The sequence below is a fragment of the Anas platyrhynchos genome, chromosome 16, assembly GCF_047663525.1.
Source record: "Anas platyrhynchos isolate ZD024472 breed Pekin duck chromosome 16, IASCAAS_PekinDuck_T2T, whole genome shotgun sequence".
NCBI classification, from domain to species: Eukaryota; Metazoa; Chordata; class Aves; order Anseriformes; family Anatidae; genus Anas; species Anas platyrhynchos.
The window spans coordinates 7672397-7693523 of NC_092602.1; the positions used below are offsets into that span (position 1 = coordinate 7672397).

At 46.7% G+C, this 21127-nt stretch overlaps 2 protein-coding genes across 3 annotated transcripts in view; both read right to left on the bottom strand.

Annotated features, from left to right (window-relative positions):
* The window catches only part of GCN1 (GCN1 activator of EIF2AK4), a 43041-nt gene extending 25649 nt beyond the window's left edge, over positions 1 to 17392 (bottom strand). For both annotated transcript variants that reach the window (XM_027469902.3, XM_027469901.3), the window contains exons 1-25: positions 17234 to 17392; positions 15349 to 15451; positions 14659 to 14722; positions 13970 to 14101; positions 12627 to 12735; positions 11821 to 11919; positions 11600 to 11734; positions 11036 to 11104; positions 10841 to 10949; positions 10353 to 10427; positions 9967 to 10095; positions 9705 to 9755; positions 9201 to 9299; positions 8747 to 8920; positions 7059 to 7211; positions 6183 to 6275; positions 4646 to 4721; positions 4323 to 4482; positions 3217 to 3406; positions 2935 to 3059; positions 2391 to 2569; positions 2124 to 2217; positions 1574 to 1687; positions 1296 to 1494; positions 656 to 811 (exon numbers count right to left, since the gene is read on the bottom strand). In XM_027469902.3, coding sequence (XP_027325703.3) covers positions 656 to 811; positions 1296 to 1494; positions 1574 to 1687; positions 2124 to 2217; positions 2391 to 2569; positions 2935 to 3059; positions 3217 to 3406; positions 4323 to 4482; positions 4646 to 4721; positions 6183 to 6275; positions 7059 to 7211; positions 8747 to 8920; positions 9201 to 9299; positions 9705 to 9755; positions 9967 to 10095; positions 10353 to 10427; positions 10841 to 10949; positions 11036 to 11104; positions 11600 to 11734; positions 11821 to 11919; positions 12627 to 12735; positions 13970 to 14101; positions 14659 to 14722; positions 15349 to 15451; positions 17234 to 17251 — 2905 coding nt within the window. In that variant the 5' untranslated portion in view covers positions 17252 to 17392. The remainder of the gene's footprint in view (positions 1 to 655; positions 812 to 1295; positions 1495 to 1573; positions 1688 to 2123; positions 2218 to 2390; positions 2570 to 2934; positions 3060 to 3216; positions 3407 to 4322; positions 4483 to 4645; positions 4722 to 6182; positions 6276 to 7058; positions 7212 to 8746; positions 8921 to 9200; positions 9300 to 9704; positions 9756 to 9966; positions 10096 to 10352; positions 10428 to 10840; positions 10950 to 11035; positions 11105 to 11599; positions 11735 to 11820; positions 11920 to 12626; positions 12736 to 13969; positions 14102 to 14658; positions 14723 to 15348; positions 15452 to 17233) is intronic.
* A 198-nt stretch (positions 17393 to 17590) lies between these two features.
* On the bottom strand, positions 17591 to 20656 carry RPLP0 (ribosomal protein lateral stalk subunit P0). Its single transcript, XM_038187356.2, has 8 exons — positions 20607 to 20656; positions 20311 to 20414; positions 19978 to 20153; positions 19796 to 19883; positions 19371 to 19517; positions 18714 to 18899; positions 18140 to 18280; positions 17591 to 17792 (listed from the first exon to the last, which is right to left on the bottom strand). Exons 2-8 carry the CDS (start codon positions 20362 to 20364, stop codon positions 17628 to 17630), a joined length of 957 nt encoding a protein of 318 aa, XP_038043284.1. The 5' UTR covers positions 20365 to 20414; positions 20607 to 20656; the 3' UTR covers positions 17591 to 17627.
* Positions 20657 to 21127: the final 471 nt, after the last annotated feature.

Sequence of the window (21127 nt, forward strand, 5' to 3'; positions counted from 1 at the left end):
ATTAGCATGTAGTGATACAAGTACTTGCATACCCCATCATAAAGCAGATTCTGGAATTGATCTATTTTAAAACTAACCCCTGGGTTCATTTTAGCCCAGATCATATTCTTGAACTATAAAAATATTGGTGCTTGCCCTTATGCTACGAAGTAGAAAGGAACTGCTTCTTCTGTAACCATGCCAGAATAAAATATTCATGAACTGCAGTACTACGTAGAAAACAAGAAGCCGCCACAGGCACTTCTCTGCTGAGATCTCAGATAACAAGCAATTATTTTGTCTTTCCACTTAGTCTCACTGAATCACTTACGCTAAGTGGTGGTGAAATGCAAGAACTGTCCTTAGCAAAGATGAGTCTTAATTTCACAACTATTATTTCTGCCTGAACCATTTTAAGAAAAAGTTATTGCTGTTTCATTTCTACACTTAACTATACTTGTAATATCTTTTCTACTACTGCCACCACACAAAGAGAAAAAAAATTAATGAGGAAGTTAAGTTTTTTCATATCTATGAAAAGACTTCCTGGATTTAAAAATAAAAAGTGAAGTCTCACCTATAAAACATTATACAAACCAAAAAAAAATAAAAAAATAAAAGAACTAAGTTATTGGGGCAGGGGGGGAAGAAGGTTAAGATCTACGGTGCTTTTTACCTGTTTCTCCCTTGCCTGTTCGGCTAGGAATGGTGTGGGCATGCAGCAAGCTAACAACTCTGTTGAGAGCAGTAGGCAGCTCTTCTTGACACCAGGAATCATCTAGTTCACATTCGGGTTTCATCAGGCGCAAGGTCACATGGCTCAGTAAAATACCTGGTGTGAAAGAATAAAAAAATATACAAAAAGACTAAAACCAAACATTTCTTGAGAACAAACTCCCAGAACACAGACCAAAGAATTCTAACAAAGCTCTAGGAAACATCCCAGGCTGCAAAAGACGTGCAGAGATGCCCCAAAGGCTATAGGGGATATTTTCCTTCAGAAGAGTCACTTTCTGCTGTATGAACACTATTGTGTGCTCCCTCCAACAAGGAGCAAACTCTTCTTGTTTTGCAACACCTGTCATGAAATTTCAGTAATCCCAAGCTTTTCTTAAGACGTCAGCCCAAACCAAGACCTGTCCAGCAGCGCGATCACTAGGACAGCACAGTCATCTCCTTAAACACTGTTCCATAGTGTTTTTTCTTCTTAGCTGTGTTATATGGTCACGATTCACAGCTTGTAAGAGGGAGGATTTTGACCACCCTGCCATAAAAATAATGCACCCTGCCATTAAACAGCAACTGCAAATACTAACCAAAGGTTTTAAGTCGAGCAGGCATAACACAGGAAGCTAAGGAAAGAAAAGGATCCTTAATTCTTGGAGCAGCCAAAGGCGATCTAAAAAGTGGCAAGAAGGAGCTGATGAGACCAGGAATGTACTGAGTTAGACCAGGAGGTTTTCTCTTGATAACAGTGTCCAGGAGTCCCAAGGCTGTTTCCAGTTCATTATCAAGCTGTAAGAGAAACAATTTGAAAGATTACCATAAATTACTCTGGTAGCTGCAGGGCTGGCAAAAAAAGATCAAAACTTGCCTCCTTCAGTCGTTTTCTTATTTGAGACTCCTTTTCCAGCTGTGCATGCATTAGTTCTTTCTGCTTGCTAGTCAGTTGCACCTCATCCTTTATTCCTTTCTTCTTCTTTATCTCCTGCAAATAGAGAGCACCATGGACATCAATAACTGGAACTATTAACTCTAACCCTTCAATTAGGTGGAGGAGCAAGTTGGACACCTTGTTTTTCAGAATTTACTTTTAAAACAGTATGGAAGCACCTGTTTAACAACCCTTGCTGGGAAACTCGCACAAGATGCACTGAACAAGAGATGAAGAGAAAAACAGGCATTACCAACTAATAAGTGTATTCACAAATCGGTAGAATACAGCAGAAATTTATACAAATATAGGCATAAGAGAAACTGATACACACAGAAACAAGAAAATAAAATACTGAGGTATTGAAAGAAATACAGTTAATCTTTCCCAAAAGTGTACACACAGGTATGCCAAAAGCCATGCACAAAACAGATGAGACAGCTTTGTGTCTCAGCCATCACTAATGGCTTTCCTGTTCCCATCACCTCACCTCCTTCAGCTCCAGCTCAATGATTTGTTCCTTGAAAGAGTAAGCTTTATTCTCCCTCTTCATGTTAGCCTTTTTCATACTGTCCTGTTGAGCACTGAGAAAGGAAGCAAAGAATCAGCACTACTCTGAAGAAAGGTTCAGGCACACAAATCTAGGAACTTCTGTGCAGAAAAGAGTATCTGACAAACCCAAACCCACTCACTCACTGACGAGATGCCAGCAGGAATCAATCCCCATGTTCACAGAAAAAAGAAATTATAGTCTTACCTCTGTATTATAGACTTGTCATACAGTTCTCCTTCTGGTGTCTTCATGATGGCAAATTCCTCTCGAGTAACCTGGCACAGAGCTGGATTCTCCATTGATGCTGAGATAGTGCTGATGAGCTGTGGGAGCACTCTGCCAGGTGAAAGCAGGGAGAGAGATCCCACTGCATTCATGGATGACTATCAAGAAAACAAAGGAAAATCCACTATGATCAGTATTCCTTGATACTGTTTCAAAAGAGTATGCCCTGCTGAAGTAGGCCACATTACATTCTTTGAGAGCAACGCCCTTCAAGTTCTATTTCATCATCCACTGGGTACCAAAACCTTATCTAGAATTCTACTGAGCTGCTGATATACACCCCCCAAGCCTTAAATCCCAGCTCTTTTTTTTTCTCCACTGGATTTCTTTTTGAACGTGCTTTTTTCCCTCCTTATAGACATATCTCCTTTCTGACAGACCAGTTAGCACTGAAATCCTACAAAAACATTTTTGTTCTGAAGTATCTCCTTATACGAACAACAGAAAAGCAGAAGTTTATCACCTGGTTCTCTGGAGTGTAGGCAGTGAGTCTGGGTAGTATGTCATTCAGGTGTTTGGTAATAAAGTCTTTGGGATCTATCTTCATCTTGATGAGGAGGGCTGGCCAAAGACCTGGCTGTACTGCCACTAGCATGAAGAATAAATAAACATAATAAATATGAAGCAGATTACTAATACAATGAAACAAAAAGGTAAAATTAAAAACAAAAAACAAACAAACAAAAACAAACAAACAAAAAAAAACATCTGTTGTTCGTGAGAGTGGTTTTATCCCTTCACTTACCTAGAGACGGATGATGGCTCACCAGCAGCATCTCCAGAGCCAGCTTTTCTGTCTCAAAGGAATCCACATCCAGCCCCGCCACACTTGAGATGACACACAGTGCCTCGTGAAGTACCCGGGGAGGAATGTATGTCTTTCCTAGCTCTGACAACTCTCCTGACTCCATCACAAGGACCTCCTGAGGCATAACCTAGGGGACAATTTGTCATTAACATCACAGCAAGCTTTCCTGAGCACACTTTCCTACAGGAACACCATACTGAACACCAGAAATCAGCTCCCTCTGAAAGTGCTAGCAACCTCAAGTTTTCCAAGAAAATAAAGGGTGATAATGGAGCCAAAGCACAGAGTGCTGACAGTGGTGGAAAGACTAGGAGCAGAAGACCATACTAGATTTGGCAAGGCAGGGTAAAATAAAACTCAAACTATCATTTTTAGCAAAGAGGACTTTGGAAAAGGTTTCACCAGTTGGCTAGGAACAGTACGCCCAGCTTCTGCTGTCTAATTTTACCCAGTATCTTTCAAAAATACCTTATTCAGGCTTCGTCTGTGACATGGAGATACTGTTTATGAAGTCTCACCCTTGGTACCTAAATAATGCAACTTAACCTATTTAGCAACTTGACATAGTGCTGGCTTAGCAGCATGCCCAATAATACAGGATTTAACATTTTATTTTTTTTTTATACTAGTTGTTACTGAAGTATTTATACTGCATTTGTTTTAAAAAGGCAGTCTGAACTGTTAGCCAGGGCCAAAGAACTAGGATACTGAGAAAGGATCTACATACCTTGTCTTCTACTGGGGATTAAATTTGCTTTTTAAATGATACAAGAACATGGAAAACTGCAGCTTCCTCCCCAAGTAATTTGGAATAATGTAGCTTTTGTGCATACAGGGAAGACTAGGCAGCCTCACACACCAGGGACACTAACAAAATAATAGCAGTAATCTAGGAACAAGTGGCATTTCTAGAAGATCACAAAGCTGGAACTGAATCCTTTTCCCAGCACACTGTATGTCAATGTTAACAGCAAACCTAGGGTATGGAGCTGATGGGCAGCACACAAGCAGCTAAGCAGGGACGAGGCTTCTTGACTGCTCACCTTATGAGAACTGAGAACCACTTTCAGCTCCTCCAAGAGCCCATAGGCCAGTTTGTATCCTCCCAGAGAGGACAAAAGCTTCCTGACTGTTTGATGGGCCTGTCTTCGAACATGCCAGGTCCGACTCAGCAGTACTGCAATAAGGGCACGGTGATACTGCCTGAAAATTGAGAAATAAGCAGGTTGAGCAACGGAGATAGCTCTGCAAACCACCTGGCCACAAAAGCACAAAGCATTCAGCATTTTGTGCAAAGTCCCAGGCCCACCCTCTCCTGCATAAACATTCAGGGTCAGACCCAGATCAGTAACAGCACTCTACGTACTGAACTTTACTTTCAGGGAGCCGCTGTGCATGATCCAAGAGGAGACGCTCTGTCAGCTGCAGTACAGTACACATTGCTGTGGGAAAAGACAAATATTTAAAATAGCATGGGATTTAATACGGAAGGAGATTTTTTTTACTTAAGAATGAATAAACAGCAATCAGCACACAATAAAATAACTGCCAAAATTGAGCCTCTACATAAGCTTCTCCGTAAGGCTAGAAACAAGTCCAATTAACATCTAACAAGCCTGGAAACAGAATCATGAGCTAAGAGAATCGTGGTTAGCTTCACTCCAGCAGAATTTCCTTAACCAGTATGAGAGGCCTATTTTCGTGTGAGTAAACAGAGTAAATCAAATAAGAAGCACCATACTCACTGCATCAATACTGTTAATTCCTGAGCATTGCTGAAATGTCTTAAGTGACAATAAAATGCTTAATAAATTCATTAAAAAGCACATAATGCTGTGGGAGCGATAGCTTTTGTATTTTACCACATACTATCATCCGAGCTTCTACTGTCACTAGACCCTTTGGTTTGCATATCAATGTCCAACCACATCATAAAAACAGTAGCAGAAAGCCCTGAAATGTAGGGTAGGTTATAACCCATATTAAATACGATAAGAGGTTGCTTTGGAGATTCAACGCATCAGATAGCTTGGGGATGTTAAACACATCGGCTGGATGTTTTTGTTCATTAATAACCAATAACAAATCATGACAATGCTTACTCTCAAAATTACCAGCATTAGTTTTGGGGATTAACATCCTAATGGACTGATAAACAATTTTCCAGATCATATTGTTTCAGGATACCTGCAGACTTGGGAAGGAAAATGACTGGATATACACATTGCCCATTGCCTTTGGCAAATAATGATCACAGCAAGCAAAGAAATTATGCTAGTTCCCATTTACCTCTTCAGAGCTTTGTACAAAAGATAAATGAACTCATTTCAGAGAAACGATTCATGAACTCATTTGCAAGGCTTTCAGTTTAAAAGATAGTCAGTGATGTTTCTGTGGGGCACTTTCTTTTTTCCAATTAATCTTTAAACACAAGAGAACAAAATAGAGCATGGATAGACTAATGTATAACCAAATTGATTTCTTATCTGTTACTACTCTTCCTCCACATCATCTTACAAGCTTCCTCTGCATGTATTCTTCTCCAACCTTATTTTACTTTTCCCCATCTTACTCCTAATTTTATGCTTATCCATGTCCCTTAGATTGGCCGCAACTATCTACTTACAAGCTGGAACACCACACACTTTTTTGAATTGGAAAGACCTTCATTGAATATAAAGATTGGGAATTGTAAATGTTTGATAACATAGGATAGAAACATTAGACGTTAATTAATTCACTGCCAGGTTACAATTAATTTAGATATACTTCTAGAAGAGAGCATTGCTCATTTCAATCTGAAAATAGATCCCCAAGGACCATAGAACAGGGCTAACAGCAATGTAGCTTGCTTAAGTAATAGAATTAAACAGTAACAGGATACGCAATAACTGATAATTTACCTTCCTCTGAAGCGGACTGCAAGAACTTCTCAGATGTAAAAATTTGTTTTTTCTCATCCAGAATCAGCTGCCAGAAGCTGCTCAACTTAGACTCTGAGAAGAAAAGCACAAATGTCTATCAAGGACTTATCAAAATGAGTAAGAACTTACCAGGTTACAGAGAATACAGTAAAATTCTGTCTCCTGAAATTTTTGAAGCTATTTCTAGCTTTTGCTTGTCTTCACTTACAAAGCCTCTCATCTCTCATTTAGAACTATAAGCACGTCTAAAAAACACCTGTTGAAAAAAATATATTTCTCTGACTTACACTTGTGAAATGTAAAATCTGTTTCACCTTAATTTTCATAGGGCAAGACTCCCTAAAAATTAAGAAAAGGAGAAAGCTGATGTGTTGCTTTTGACAGACAGAACACATCTGGATCTTATATCCTGGCAGATGTATGAATTCAGACAGTTCTTGCAATATGCTCTAATGGAAAACAGAATTCCAGTCCTGCAGTTTTCCAAAGATAGTTTGTAAAAATACTACATACATGGCAAACAAGTTACACTTTGAATGCTTCAACACTTTTAACACTTCAGTCATATCCTAGCATGTAAGGTCTCAATTAATTTTTTGTCAGAGCAAAGAGAAATACTGCCCCAAGTGAATGGAAGCTGGAATTTGCAAAGCCACAGAAGAGCAAGAATTTCTTATTGACAGAACCAGGAGAGATCAGAATAAATCTTTCCCTGTTTTATCAAAGGGCAGTGATTCTCTGCTCAGAAGCAATATATGGATTAAGGAATAGAACCTGAGGCACACTGTCAAGAAAAAGTGTTATTCCTTAGAGCCTGGTCATATTGGATTCTGCCAAGATGTTTTGTGATCTTACCAGTTTGTCCCTCAATTACAGACATCCTGCAGATCAACAAAGCTGCCGCAACTCCTTCGGTTACCATGGGAACCTGAGTACTTTGGGATGCTGCTTTTTCTACTGTCTGGATCAGCATTGGCAGCAGGTCCATTGCCTGTAATAATGTGTCACCTGAGGAGACAGACAGAGACAAACTGCAAAACAAGATCCTTCACACGTTAAACCAAAGGTATCAATGGTTCTTCTGTTGTTACAACACAAGAAGCAAACTAGACACAGATGGGGAAGACTCCCAAAGCACTGCCAATCACTCCTGTGATCAAACTTTAGCTATGAGGATGATAACCACTTTAGTCCTTTCCTCACAGATAAAAGGGTCCCATCCCACTACAAGTTTCTGTTCATGGGACGCAAAAGAAAATGCTAAGCTGGTTACATAAAAGGACCCAGTTCAAATCACAGGAAGTCTGACGTTAAAACGTTGTTTCTCTGAGAGCGCAAAAGTAAATTCCTGGCAAGCCACAACCATCTGTTCCATCTCAAACGTTCAGAAGCCAAGGAATCCCGCTGATCTGTGACCCTCGCGTCTAAGGGAACTGAGCTAGACGTTCCAGCTATTTCCAGAAGCAACACCTCAGACGATGCCAAAAAAAAAAAAAGAAACAGAAGACACTGAGATTTTGTACACTGAGTATTTGCAGGTAGTGTTTTAACCATAAACCTGTAAGAGTTAGAGTCTTTATTTTTTAAGTTGGATACTTCACCTGCTGGGCCAAAGTAATGGCAGCCAGCATGCCAGTGCTGAGTAAATTGTTTTGGAATATGAATGTCTTAGGCCGTGATCCCTTGAACAGCTGCACACCTCACACATGTAATCCCACCTGCCCCTGCAAAGCATGAGCAACTTTAGGTTTCCCATACTTATCTCTCTGAAGGGACCAGCCTCCTTTGAAACCTAACTAGTTTTTAAAGTGGATGGTGGTTTTTTTCAGCCCTAGAATAACACAGAATTTCCCAGCAGCTATAATAGGAAAACATAGAATTTTAATTCTACTCAAATACATGTTGAGAAAAAACAAATGGCAAGTTCATTGTACCTAATAAAATAGACTAAGTTATTCGTCTCTCAGGAAAATGTGTACCATCTTTTCAATTCATACTGCCTCAACAAGAGAGATCTCCCATACAGAGATCAGACCTATCACCTATTGACCTGCAGATGAAGTGCTGAAGTCAGCACAGGGAATACAACCAACTGAGGCAAATCTGAAAAGGATCACCAATGGTTTAGAATTTGTGAAGATTTCAAAAACATGTTCCTTAAAAAAAAAAAAAAATTTAAGCTCCTGAGCATCAAAACCACAGCCCACAATCCCAGTGTTATGGATGATGTATGAAACAAAAGTGTGGTCCCTTAGCTAGAAATACTGCAATCTATAAAACAAATCAATCCAAAATTACTTTGGGGTATATGAAAAGACAGCACAACGGATAGTGATACGCAGTTATACAAGGAGATACGCTATCTTTAAAGGCTTGAAAGCAAAAGAGACTTCAAGGAGAAAAATGAAGGTTAATGAACAGGTATCACCTTACAAAATCTCTCTTAACCCACACAGTTATATACTATATCAACAAGAACAGAAGTTGATTACTCATTTCTTAAGCCACACAGTCAAGAGTTATTAATAGCTGCACAGTTTTACCTTTGAAAGAGGCTAGCATGCACTGCAGGTAGGCATGCCTCACAGCTGAAGTGGAGGTTTTAAGGCTGAAGGCTTTCTTTAGCCATTCCACCAGCTTCTTAGGGACTTCTGTGGTGAACCGAACACACCAAAGAGCCAGGACAGAGACCGCATGAACCAACGTGCCTTCGTGGACTAGGAAGTAACACAGGGCTCACATCAGTACAGCAGTTGCACAGAACACAGGAGCACATAAAACAGAAAGCAGATAATGTTGGGGTGAGGAAGGAGAAGAATGCACGTGCTTCTAACAGGCATAGAGTTGTCTCCACAGGGCTGCTCTTCAAAATGGTGCAATGTATTTTATAGCACAACATGAAAAAATCAGGATTTGTCCTAAGTAATAGGCTGTATGAAAAGCCTGCTCAAGATAAAAGCAGCTTAACAAATCCAGAACAAAAACAAGAGACCTCACCTTCTTGTTGCAGAAAAGGGATGAAAAGCTCAGCCACGGTTCCAGCCAGAGCTTGGCTAGATGTCCCAGAAACCACATGGTGACTAAGGCTACCGATCCCTGAAAAGAAAAACATCTCTCTTTAGTTCCTAAAGTACCAGCACTTGCTGTAAAACCTCAGAACAATTGCATTTGAGTCCTTGCTCAGACATCTCTTTCTCATGACTACATCTGGATGTCACATCCACCATGAACCAACGTTACAGGACGCTGTCTTCATTTTTACCCAAGATAGTCACCTCCTTCCTTGCAGAAAACATTTTAGCCTACTAGCCAACTATTTCCATTGAAGAGAAAGTCAAGAATTTGCATGCAGTATCCAGCACCCTGTATGACATTAACTGCAGCCAACAGAGAATAACCAGGCAGGGATTCATTCCTAAAGGCTCAAATACGGATTCCTCTCATTCAACCATCTGCTGGATTTGCTCCACTAGAGAAGCAGCTTTCTTTTAGGATCCTCACCTGAAAGGACACTCATCTTCTGAGCAACAACTGTCAGCTTCCCTTCCGAGCCTGCCAACAAGAAACAAACGGGTGACTGCTGATGCACAGACAGGCAATCACAATGTGCTACATCAGCTATCTTCTCTAAAATGCCCCTGACCCAGGCTGAGCAGCCCCTACCATACAGACAGTCAAAATCAACAGAAAAAAATACACAAAACACACCTTGAAGCCAACAAATCTTTATTCACCTCTGCTGCTTATCGTACAATTTACTCACCCCCTAAGATGGCAAAAAGGTGTCTGCTCAGCGACTCCACAGCCGAAGGATCACTGCACTGTCGAGCCAAATTCTTTAATGCAACAACTGCTTCATCCATCAGCTGCACACTGTTGGATTTCAGATGACCTAGAAAATGATGCACGAGCTAAGAGCTCTCTATCACAAACTGCATAAAATCAGCGAGACAAGGATGTATCTTTGTATGTGGCCTGACTCAGCTTCTGGAACGTCACGTGAACTATTCCAGTGCCAAGTTACAGTATCATCCTCCCACCCAAATAAATCAACCTCGACACCAGCGATCGAATTGTTATACATACAGCCATAAAGGTGAAGCAAGACTTATTCTGAATTCATCATTCCCTCCAGAATTAAGTACTTACTGGCCAGTCCTTTCACAATGTCCAGAGCGTACTGGCTAAGATCCAGGTTCACAGACAGGAGCAAGCAAGATATTGCTGAAGACAGAAGAGATTATGTCATATTAAATTTGTTAAGAAGCTGATTTTAGCATTTTAATACTTCCTTCCCCACAGAACACATCAAGAGCAGACAGGGACAGTAAGGACTAGGGCGGAAAGGCACTGAAACTGATGCCCAATCAATAGATTAATTCAGGATTATTCTTAGCACTCAGCTGTGAAATTCTGTCCTCAGTGTAAATCATAGCTACCACATACCCAGACACTTGGAATCACACCACAAATGTTGCTTCCCCACATCCAGCCCTTAGGCGCCAGACAATCCCCCTGCCTATGCCCACAGGCCTATAAGCATAGTCCAGAGGGATGCACACCCCCCACAACTCCAGGACTGTGGAACAACTGTTCAGGCTCTTTGGCAGAGCACTGTACAGAGATGACAGACTCACTTTCAATTACATTCTCAGGACTTCGCAGCAGGGATTTCTGCAGTGTTGGCAAAACCAAGTCCTTGAACTCAGCGTGAGAGACGTATCGAAGAATTGGGGAACAGCTGTCCTGCAAAGGGAACAAAGCACTCAGCACAGCAGCAGGCACCACACACAGGACAAAAGCATCGACAGCCCTGGAAGAGTTCTTCTCACCAGCACGTGCTTCTGAGGCTTTGTCTTGCTCATAAGGATGGTCTTCATGTAGAAATCCAGGAGAGCACTCTGAACAAGCAGAAACACCAATTACAGCCACGCTGCAACCCATACAGCTCCCTGCATGCCACTGACAAGCCAGGCTTGACGCCCTGCCTCACCTTCCTCTGGAAGGCAGCCCTAACCACCAAGCAGAAGCTTTGTGTGATGGTCGAGCAGAGATCAGGGCTCTCTGCTTACCCGCCAGCCCAACACTCAAACCCACTAAGACTGGCTGCTGCCTTCCCTTCCTACAACAAAGGAGAAGGCAGAAAGCTGCAGGGCTGGCTGTCTGTGTAAAAGCACAGGCCAGAGCAAAGACCCACATACCTGGCAGCTCCCTCTATAAATGCATCCCATTGTTTTAACCAGAATTGTATTACTACTGAAATGATGGATAATGAAACCAGGTGCAGAAGGAAAGTACCAGCTTCGCTGACACATCTGTCCCCCACCTTCTCCGTGATGAAAAGCAATGCTACTTATTTTTTTAAAAAAAAAAAAAAAGCAGCATGGCAGATTTACCTTGTGGCGTTTGATGATGTCAATCTCTTTCTGGGCTGTGCAGAACTGCACCACCAGTCCCAGCATTGCAGCATAGCTCTGGTTTGGTTCAAGACCGAGAATGACAGACAGGTACTGATCCACCAGATCTTGATTCTAATGAGAAAAAAAAAAAAAAAAGCACATTAACACAACAGAAGCTAGAACTGCTGCTGAATAAAGCTACGTGAAGTATAGCTCACCTCTTTCCACAGCCTGTTCAGTTTCTTCACCGCCCCAACCACTGCCTGCTTATGAGAACCTCCCAAGACTTCCAAGAGGAGTAAGCACTGAACCTCCACCTGCCAAGGGAAACAGCCAAGACAGCCCGCATGAACCTGCTTCTCAGAGAGCTTGTATCAAACAAGAACTGTCAGATGCCTGTGATTAACTCCATCTGCTTACGAAGAAGTGCTTAGGCTGTGTAAGTTCTTTCAACACGCAGAATTACAGAGCTGCACTGTTTTCATCCCATATATACTTTGCAGAACTATATACATGTATAATAGTTTTGGAAACTCTGACTTTGAAAACAGTAATTTGTATCAAGTTACACCTCTTCTTGAAGTGTATTCCAACTATATTCCAAGGTGCTGTGAGCATGGTCCCAGGGACAGATTGTTAACACAGGTAAAAGGCTACTTAAAACCACATGACAGAATATCACAGGCAAGGCAGGGAAGCAGAAGGAGTTCACAGCATGCTTCAGAGAGCACCTTGGAGGCACAATTTAGGCTAGAAATACAGGTATACACCAGTGTACAGAGCAAGTCTGCTCAGGTGTAAGACTGCCCCAGTCTCATGCTTCATACATCTCCTGCCTTCCCCAGCAGAACAGGAAAGGTAAAAACACCAGAAAGCAAATAAGATCATCTTATAAACCCAGGTTTTAACATGACTTTATCAGTCACATTCAGATTTACGTGCAATGTTTCAGCAAACTCAAGAAATTAGAAATATTCAAGTCCTCAACTCCAAGGGGTATTTCTGCAAACCAAGAAGAACCTACCAGTTTTTTCCACGTTTCCCCCTGTCTCTTGTCAGGCGTCGGAAAGACTGTGCGAACCAGCAGGCACGTCCAGGAGAGCGCCAGCAGAGCTGCAGACCCACTGCTCTTACTGTAGTGGAAACAGAAGGCAGGTAAATCCACAGCCCTCCACGTAACACTATGTAACTCCTACTAAGTCAGAACTGGCTCATCTACACCACTCCAAAACACCACCTCATTACTGAAGCTATCTTATAGCAGAAAAAAAAAAACAGCTAAACTCTCAACTTTTAAAGGAAATAACTGGTGTTTGTAAGCTCCAATGGCTTTTGCTTGATGTGTTTCAGCTCCTGTTTAAACTCAGAACTTGAATGGCAAAGGGAGGCTAAATCCCACCTGCTGGGAACGAGAAAACTTAGCGTGAGAAAGACCATTTTTTGATCTTTCCAGCAGCATTATAGCAATGAGTTAAATACTTCGCCGACTGAGACTGCCCAAAAAGTGACTCAAGATTTCTCATCTGCTGATCATCTTGACTGTCAGAGCTTCACAGCCTTGGATTGCCAAAGCATTTCACAGCTTACATTCCCCCCGGCACACCATTCAGCTCTGATTTATGCCAACTCTCCCTTCTCCCTCTCCTTCAAGTGGCAGAGCCCACCTCTCAGCTCCCTGAGGATCCCCACCCCATTTTCCTCTTCTCTCAAAAAGTGAAATAAGGTAACAAATCACCTGATGTACTGACACAGTCACCTGAGAAGCAAATACTGCATCACTACGAACATTTAAACCAAGACCTGGTAGTTTTTAGAGGTACACCTCTGTTCAGCCAGGAGGCAAGAGGTGGGCGAAGGAGGTGCAGGATGGCACTCTGGGGCCTCCATCAGCCTAAAAAAAAACCTACAGAAAAGAACCCTAGGGAGAAACAAGCCCTAGTTGGTGTTTGCAGCTGCTACCACTATACAATAGCGGCTCATTTCTCATCTGAACATCAAACTTCATTATCTTCCTGTCAATAATAAATCTTGAATTCCAGCAGCTGAACACGGGATGGGTAGGAACTCCCCTTTCCTAATCATTTTGGAGACTGTTTCTTCCTAAGAGTTTATTCCTCATCGTTCCAGACTTAAATTTAACAAAATAAAACTGTAACTTAGACCCGATCCACCAGCAGTGGATCAAGAAGATTCTGATTTCACAGAAGACATGAAAGAGGTTAAAAGAAGTAAAATTTGAGCAGTCATTACGTTATCCCTGAATGCTTTTAACAGCTCTGGCAAGCAGCAGCAAAGCACCCATACCGAAGACAAGAATAACCACCAGCAATCCCAAAGTGATTCCACACAAAGCAACACATCCCGCACCTGGGAGCTCCGGCCCTGCCGCTGATCCCCGAGGACTGAAGTGACTGCAGGAGGTTCTTTGCTGTTGCGTCTGGCTGGGACTCTGCGAGCTGCTGAAGCGCCAGCTGCAGGGCTCTGCGGGATGCCGCATCGCTGGCGGGAAGGAAAAATGGATCTCTGTGAAGTTATAAACCCTGCCAACATTGCACGTATTACTACCTTGCGTCACGCAAAGGGCTCTGCTTCCTCATTTCAGCTAGTAGCTGCTTTATCCTTGCTGCTCTGAGAAGTGGAGGTTTCTGGCAGAAAGCTCCGTTCACTTCCTCAGCTGGCAGAAATTACGCTGAGGCCCTCCAGCAGGTTGCAAAAGAAAACACAAGTCCTGAGCAGCTCCTCTGCAACAGGGCACAGCTTAACCCCATCTGAAAGTGTCTAAAAGGCATCTTGCTCCGGCTTCACACTGCCAAACTGAACTGCAGGATGCAAGTTTTAAGTTCAAATAAAAGTGAAGCACAAGGTAAACACTGAAACTTCTTAATATCAAACCTAACTTGAGAGCCTAATCGCCAGATGTCATCTCTCCATTTCACACAAATCTATGGGACACCACACAGTAAGTTTCCCAGGTGCTCCAAGCCTGTTTAATTTCTAAATAACCTCACTTTACTAAGAGATTAAAAAGTACAGCCTTTCTACATCAATTTACTCACCGGTATCGGTGCAGAGTAAGGCAGAAGAGTTTGCAAAGGCCTTTCACTGCACCCTCTGGAAGATCTGTAACAGATTGGATTTCAGCATATTTCTTTGTAAGTCACTGGGGTCTTTAATGCACCCAAGCACCCTGAAACTAAAATCAGTGACCTGATCACAGCCCATACACACATACAGAAGTGTTTGCAAGGACCACATTCAGAATTCTCTCTTTTATGTGTACATTTTAAGTATTTTTTTAAATAACAGCAAAATTGGAACGCATGCTATTCCAGCCACCTTCAGAGAATGAGAAGCATCAAAAAGACTTTTAAAAATTCATTTCATTTTATTAAGACTGTGTAAAGTCTTCTGGTTGTACTCTCTCTCTCTTTATATATATATATATTTATTTATAAATGTGTGTATACAAATACTCCATGAATCATTACAAAACCAAGAGAAGAGTCATAAAGAGAAACAGGTGACTGATACATTAATGAAAAACTAATAATTTACTGGAAAAAGCACACATGTAAGTAACTGGAGTAACCACAAGAGCCATGCTTGGAACTAGTGCTGTAGGAGAGCACATACTCCAAACGCAGCCACCCCACTACATCTAAAAACTACCCCACAAGTTTCATGTAGCCTTTTAAACCAAGCACTTCAACGTTCTTCTCCACCCTGGTGATCGAAACCGTTTTTACCTTTCCCAGAAATGCACTTTCCCAGCTCGCTGAGGATCTCTCTCCGCTCCTTCACGCTGGCTGTAGTTACTTTTACTGCAAACCGCTTCAGCGTATCAGAAATCTAAAGGCACGGGCAGAGGAGAAAACATCAGGCTGGATTCGATGTCAACAGGACATAAAACCAGGGCAAGCACGTCCTGTGCAGCTGCACAAACTTATTGGCCAAATGCGGTCATCTGTGGTCTTACTGAGTAGAAAAGGATCACTAAGTCTTACAAGATGAGACTCAAAAGACTCCCTTCAGCTGCAGGATGACCAGTTTCTGTTCTGTGACTGTGGCACTCTCTGAGATACATTTACCCTTCCAAAAGGAGCACAGACTGAAAGGTAAAATCAACGCCATAGAGCACGGGGCCTTTACAAGCCAGAAACCCAGCACTTCAGGAACGCAGAGGAACTTTTCGGGGGGTGTTATCTCCTAAAGCCACCCGCCAACTGCAGACAGTCTAGCACAGAGCCTACCCTCACTTCCTGAACACCGATCCCTGGTTTCGGGCTGTCACAGGTTATCACTGCTGCTGGAAATTACTTGCATGGGTAGGGGAAAAGAACGATCAGCTTGCCTTTGTTCTCATCCAGAACTGGCACCCACAGCTCGGGGGTGCTGTATATTGGACTCAGCAGGTCACAAAGTGTATGCCTCGCCGTATAACTCCCTCCGTGTGCTCTCATTTGCACCCAAGGTAAACAAAAACCCCAGCTCACGCAACAAAACGTGTGTTTGTCACGCCTGTGCTGCTGTGTCTGTTATGTGCCTGAACCCACAGGCTTACAGGGCCTGAAAACCACCAAGTTTACTTCCTGTAAATAGTTTGTGTCAGTTTTCAAGGGGTACAGAGATAGTGAGATAAACTTTATTTTTTTCAGCAGCGCGTGTTCTCAGTGACCTGCTCCTTTAGAAACCACTCCAGTGAACTTCCCGGTTTCAAAAGTGTACAAAAGGCTCTGTGTAGCCTCAACAGGGCTCAGGCAGGATTACACCCAGGTGTCTGTATTTACATAAACCAAAAGAACGAGGCTACAAGAAAGGCCTTTGAAATTCACTTCTTACACCAAGCACCTTTGTAAGTTAATAACAAGGATATCTTTAGGAAGGGCGGCAAATAAACATGTCTTCAGAAACTGGTTAAAACCACTCCCCTCTTAAAGAAAAACTCTACCAGTTTTTCCACAACAGGTCTTTTTGGAACGACAGAAACCCAAGAGTTTGGGAAGTGGAAGCTGCCTCCGTTCTTCTGAAGAGCTGCTTTCAGGGAAGTTTCTTTGCTGGCACAGAGGCAGGGAATCCCTCGGGGAAGAGCTGCCTGGGATTTGGAGACGGTGTCCGTGACCCAAGCACCTCCTCCCCTGGGCTCTCCCCGTGCCTCCAGCCCACGGCTGCCGGTCACTGCAGCACCGGAGACGCCTCGTTAACACCTCCCCACCCCTGCCTCCACCGCACGCAGGCTCAGGGCGAGCCGCACTCCCTCACGCCGCTGAGCCCCCGGCGAGGAGACACGGACAGGACAAACCTGCTGGAGCCACCCCTGCACCGCCCGGACCCACAACCCCGGCGGAGCTCCCGGGCTGCCGGGCACGGAGCGCGGCTCCCCGAGGGCTCCCCGAGCCCCCCCCCCCGGGCTGTCCCGGGCCTCCCGCGGGCCCCGGGCCGGCTCCTCAGTGTCAGGGGGGCCCGGCCCCCAGCGCCACAGCCCCCGGGCCTCACCGCCCGGCCCCGCTCCGAGGCCCGGCGTGGGCTCGGGGCTCAGCCCCGGCGTCCCCCAGCGGGAAGGGCCCGGGGGAGCGGCGCGGAGCCGCCCGGGGCCGGGCCGGTGGCAGCGGGGCGGGCGCGGCCCGCACTCACCTGCGTGTCGGCCGCCATGGCGCCGCTGTGCCCCGGAAGGAGACGGCACTTCCGGGGCGGCCGGCGCACGCGCTGTGAGGCGGGGGGGGGGCGTTGCCATGGGGACGGCGCTGCGAGGCGAGCCGAACGCAGCCGAGTGGAGCCGAACGCCGTCGGGTCGGGCCGAAGGGAACCGAAGGGAGCCGAACTCAGCCGAAAGGATCCGAACGCAGCCGAAGGGACCCGAACGCCGCCGAATCGAACCGAACCCACCCGAACCCCGCCGCCGAACGGCTCCGAACCTCCCCGAGCCCACCCGAAGGGCTCCGAACCCCCCCCATGCCCCCCCCCCCCCGCAGGCAGCAGCAGAGGCGCAGGCAGGGTCCAAGAGCCTTTATTGAGCCCCACCACGCCGCTAGTCGAAGAGCCCGAAGCCCATGTCCTCGTCCGACTCCTCCGACTCCTCCTTGGCCGCCTCCTTGGCCGGCGCGGCGGCGCTGGCTGCGGCGGGTGCGGCCGATTCGGCTGCCACTGGGGCGGCCACCACGAAAGCCGAGGGGTCTGCCAGGAAGGCCTTCACCTGCGGGGAGAGAGGGGGAAGTTATAGGGGAAATGTCCCACGTCCCATGTCCTAGGGGTGGAGGCAGGCAGGGCCCAGCTCGCTCCTCCCATGCCCGAGGTGCCAGCACCCAGCTGCCCCCTGCACCTCTCGCAGCCCTGGGTGGGCAGGATTATAAGGGGCAGGCTCCTGCCTCCACGCTCATACCACAGAGCCAAGCGCCCTCCTCAGGACACTCGGCTCTGTCCAGTTCACGCTCAGAGATAGCTCTGAGTCCTTTCAGGGTTGGTAATGGGCTCGGTGTTTCTGTGCAGCGCTCGCTGCACTTTTAACAAGGCTCTGGGCTGCGGGGCGGACGCTGCCGTTACCTTTTCGGCCAGTGGGAAGGTGTAGTCGGTCTCCACTGCCACTGCCAGGACCCGCTTGTACCCGTTGATGATGGAGTGGGGCACAGAAGCAATGGTCGGGTACCCAATTTGCAGGCAGACGCTGGCAACATTACGAACACCCTGCAAAAAGAGACTCATGTTTTGTGCTGAGAAATAACCGGGATGAGAAACTGTGACAGCCACCTCTGTGCTGTCAACACAAGGCAGGACAGTACGTAGCGTGCACAAGGAACCCAACCCCACTGAATTAAACATCAGGATTTAAACGATTTCAAACACTCGCTGAAATAGCTTCCAGATTGCACAAACACTTCACTGCCTTTACACATTCACTGATCCCACACGCCTCACTTAATGAAATGCCCAGTATGTTTTCCTTTGCTTTAGTCAGAAAAGCCTACACAAGGTGCTCTGTGACTGGGCACTCAGACTCTACAGCCTGCAGAAAACACCAGAACATACGCTTCGTTCTGGGACAGTGCCTGCTGCACGTTTTCCCTCTAGCAGGTAGGCGAAGAGCTGAACCTAACAAACACAAGGCTGAGGCACTGACCTCCAGGAAACGCTTGTGCAAGGTATCCTCGGTGATGTCCAGCACTTCAGGATTGTAAATGCTGCCATTGTCAAAGACCTGCTGGATCACCAACCCGAAGGAGAACGGGGAGATGTTCAGCATGTTCAGCAGGGTGGCTTCGCTGGCACCCACTTTGTCTCCAGTCTTGATGAGCTGCACGTCACTCTAAAGGAAGAGGAGGAAAATCAGTGAATGTGCACGAAGAAATTCAGGCCAACCAACACAGCAAGGACACAAAGGCATGTTTCTCATGGCAAGAGATGAAGGAACAAGTGAGCAAAGGTAAAATAGGCTCAGAGTTCTGAGGCTGCTTAACCAGGAGATGAGCAGCGCCTCGATTCCCTTCACTATGGGTAGCTCGTGAATTCCTCTAGAAGAGCTCAGATCTGACAGAAGAATGTAAATCCCTCTCCTCACCCCACTGCATGCCCAAACCAAGCCCTCAGAAGTTCCCAAAATGAAGCAATCAGACTGTTCATGCAGTGCTTCAGTGTGAATGAGATTTTGGATGATGGTTACGCCTCCTGTTCTTCCACATGAATGCTGGATGAAAGGACAACTCCATGCAGTACCGCAGCAAGGGCCCTTCAATCAGGGAAGGGCTTCAACAGCACCACCACCACATTGCTCACTAACCAGAATTTCAATGGTTCCTCTGGAAATCTTCGTGGTGATGCCCAAGGCCTGGAAGAAGGAGGTCTTCTCAGGTCCGAGACCGGTGTTCTGGGCTGGCACAGTCACGTCACAAGGAGCAATCGCACCAGCACGGGCAGCTGCTGGCACCTGGAGAAAGAAGAAACAAGGTAAGTCAAAAGAACGCCTCTCTCTCAGATCCCCTGTAATGGCATCAACTCCTTCCCAAAATGACCCTGCATGACAGACATCACCCAGGCACACACAAACAAGACAGCAGTGGAAGAGCTACTCAGCTACAGCTGCAGGGGCCTAGTTCCCAATCCCCAAGGACTCCAGATAATCAGGTACTCCCCCTTAAAGGTTCGGTTTCACTTTTCCCTCAGTATTTCCCAGCTCAGAGACGCAATGACGGCTCACTCCCCTACCTTGTTGGCCAGCAGCATGTCCCTGATCTCAGCCAGATCCTCCTTGGTGAAAACAAAGCCCACGTTCCCACGGATGTGAGGCAGCAGCCTGAAGGAAAGATGACAACCATCAGTTCCACTCCTCACACATCCCCTCCCAAAGGGAGAACACCCAGGAAGCCGCTCAGAGACCCGGCACCCACTTTTCCAAGGCAGGGTTGTTCTCCAGGTGCCCGCGGATAGCTTTGCGCATCATGGTGTTCTTCCCCATCAGCACCACGGCCTTCCCGCGCAGCGACATCCGGATTTGCTGCATCTGCTTGGATCCCACGTTGTCCGCTCCCACAACGAAGCATTTCGGGTAATCATCCAGCAGTTGCTGCGGTGACAACAGCCCCGTGTCTGCGGGGCCAGCCCGGGGCAGAGCAGCCCCGAGGCCCCGCAGCGCCCCAAAACCCACCCGGCCCTGCCCGGCCTCCCTCCCCGACCCCAGGCGGCTCCTCCCGAAGGCCGGGCCGGGCCGCAGCGGCACTCACGATGATTTTCATAAAGTAGTTGGACTTCCACGTAGCCCTGTCTTCCCTGGGCATCGCGGCGGTGCTCCAAGGATCGCCCGGCGGGTTTAAAGACGAGCTGAGGCCTGCGGGAGACGGGCGTGGGTGAGGCGGCTCCGCTCAGCGCCCTCCCCGCCACCAGATCCCGATCCCGGATCCCCGATCCCCGTCCCCGCGGCCCTCAGGGACCCTAACGACCCCCTCAGGCCCCTCTAGGCCCTCCCCGAACCCCCTCAGGGCTCCCCGGGCCCCCCCCGCCCCCCTCTCCCCGCTCCTACCTCCACGAGGGCTCCGGGAAAGAAAGGCCGGAGGGCGGGCCCGCCTCCTTTTATACCGCAGCTCGCGTCCAATCGCGGCGAGCCACGGGCGGACTCCGCCTCACCCCATTGGTCGGCCGCCAGTCACGGCGGAGCGGCCGCTCCGGTTGGGCGGCGCGCCTGTCACTCACAGGGGCGGCGGGGCGAGCGGGCGCCCCCTGGTGGCCGGAGGAGAAGCCGGCGGGGAAGCCACGCCCACTGAGAGCAAGCCACGCCCACACCGTAACCGCGCAGCGCGGGAATACCTCGGGTGGCCCCACCCCCTGTTGAGGCCACGCCCCCTTCTTGAAACCACGCCCCTCTGTCTGAAGCCACGCCCCCAGCCGAGACCACGCCCCCTCCTGCAGCTGCCCCCAGCGCCCCAGTGCCCGGCCGGGCCGAGGGCAGCGCCTGCACCCCCCAGCCCCAGCCCTGTCCCTTCCTCCCCCCCAGGGTGCGGGCAGGAGGCTGGGGAAGAGAAGCCGGGGCTCCCGGCGCCCCCA

Coding starts and splice junctions, on each gene's coding strand:
- RPLP0 (XM_038187356.2), bottom strand. CDS start 20,364: ATGCCCAGGGAAGACAGGGCTACGTGGAAGTCCAACTACTTTATGAAA. Junction 19,884..19,977: donor AACAACCCTGCCTTGGAAAA/GTGGGTGCCGGG, acceptor TCTTTCCTTCAG/GCTGCTGCCTCACATCCGTG. Junction 18,281..18,713: donor TGCACAAGCGTTTCCTGGAG/GTCAGTGCCTCA, acceptor CTCTTTTTGCAG/GGTGTTCGTAATGTTGCCAG.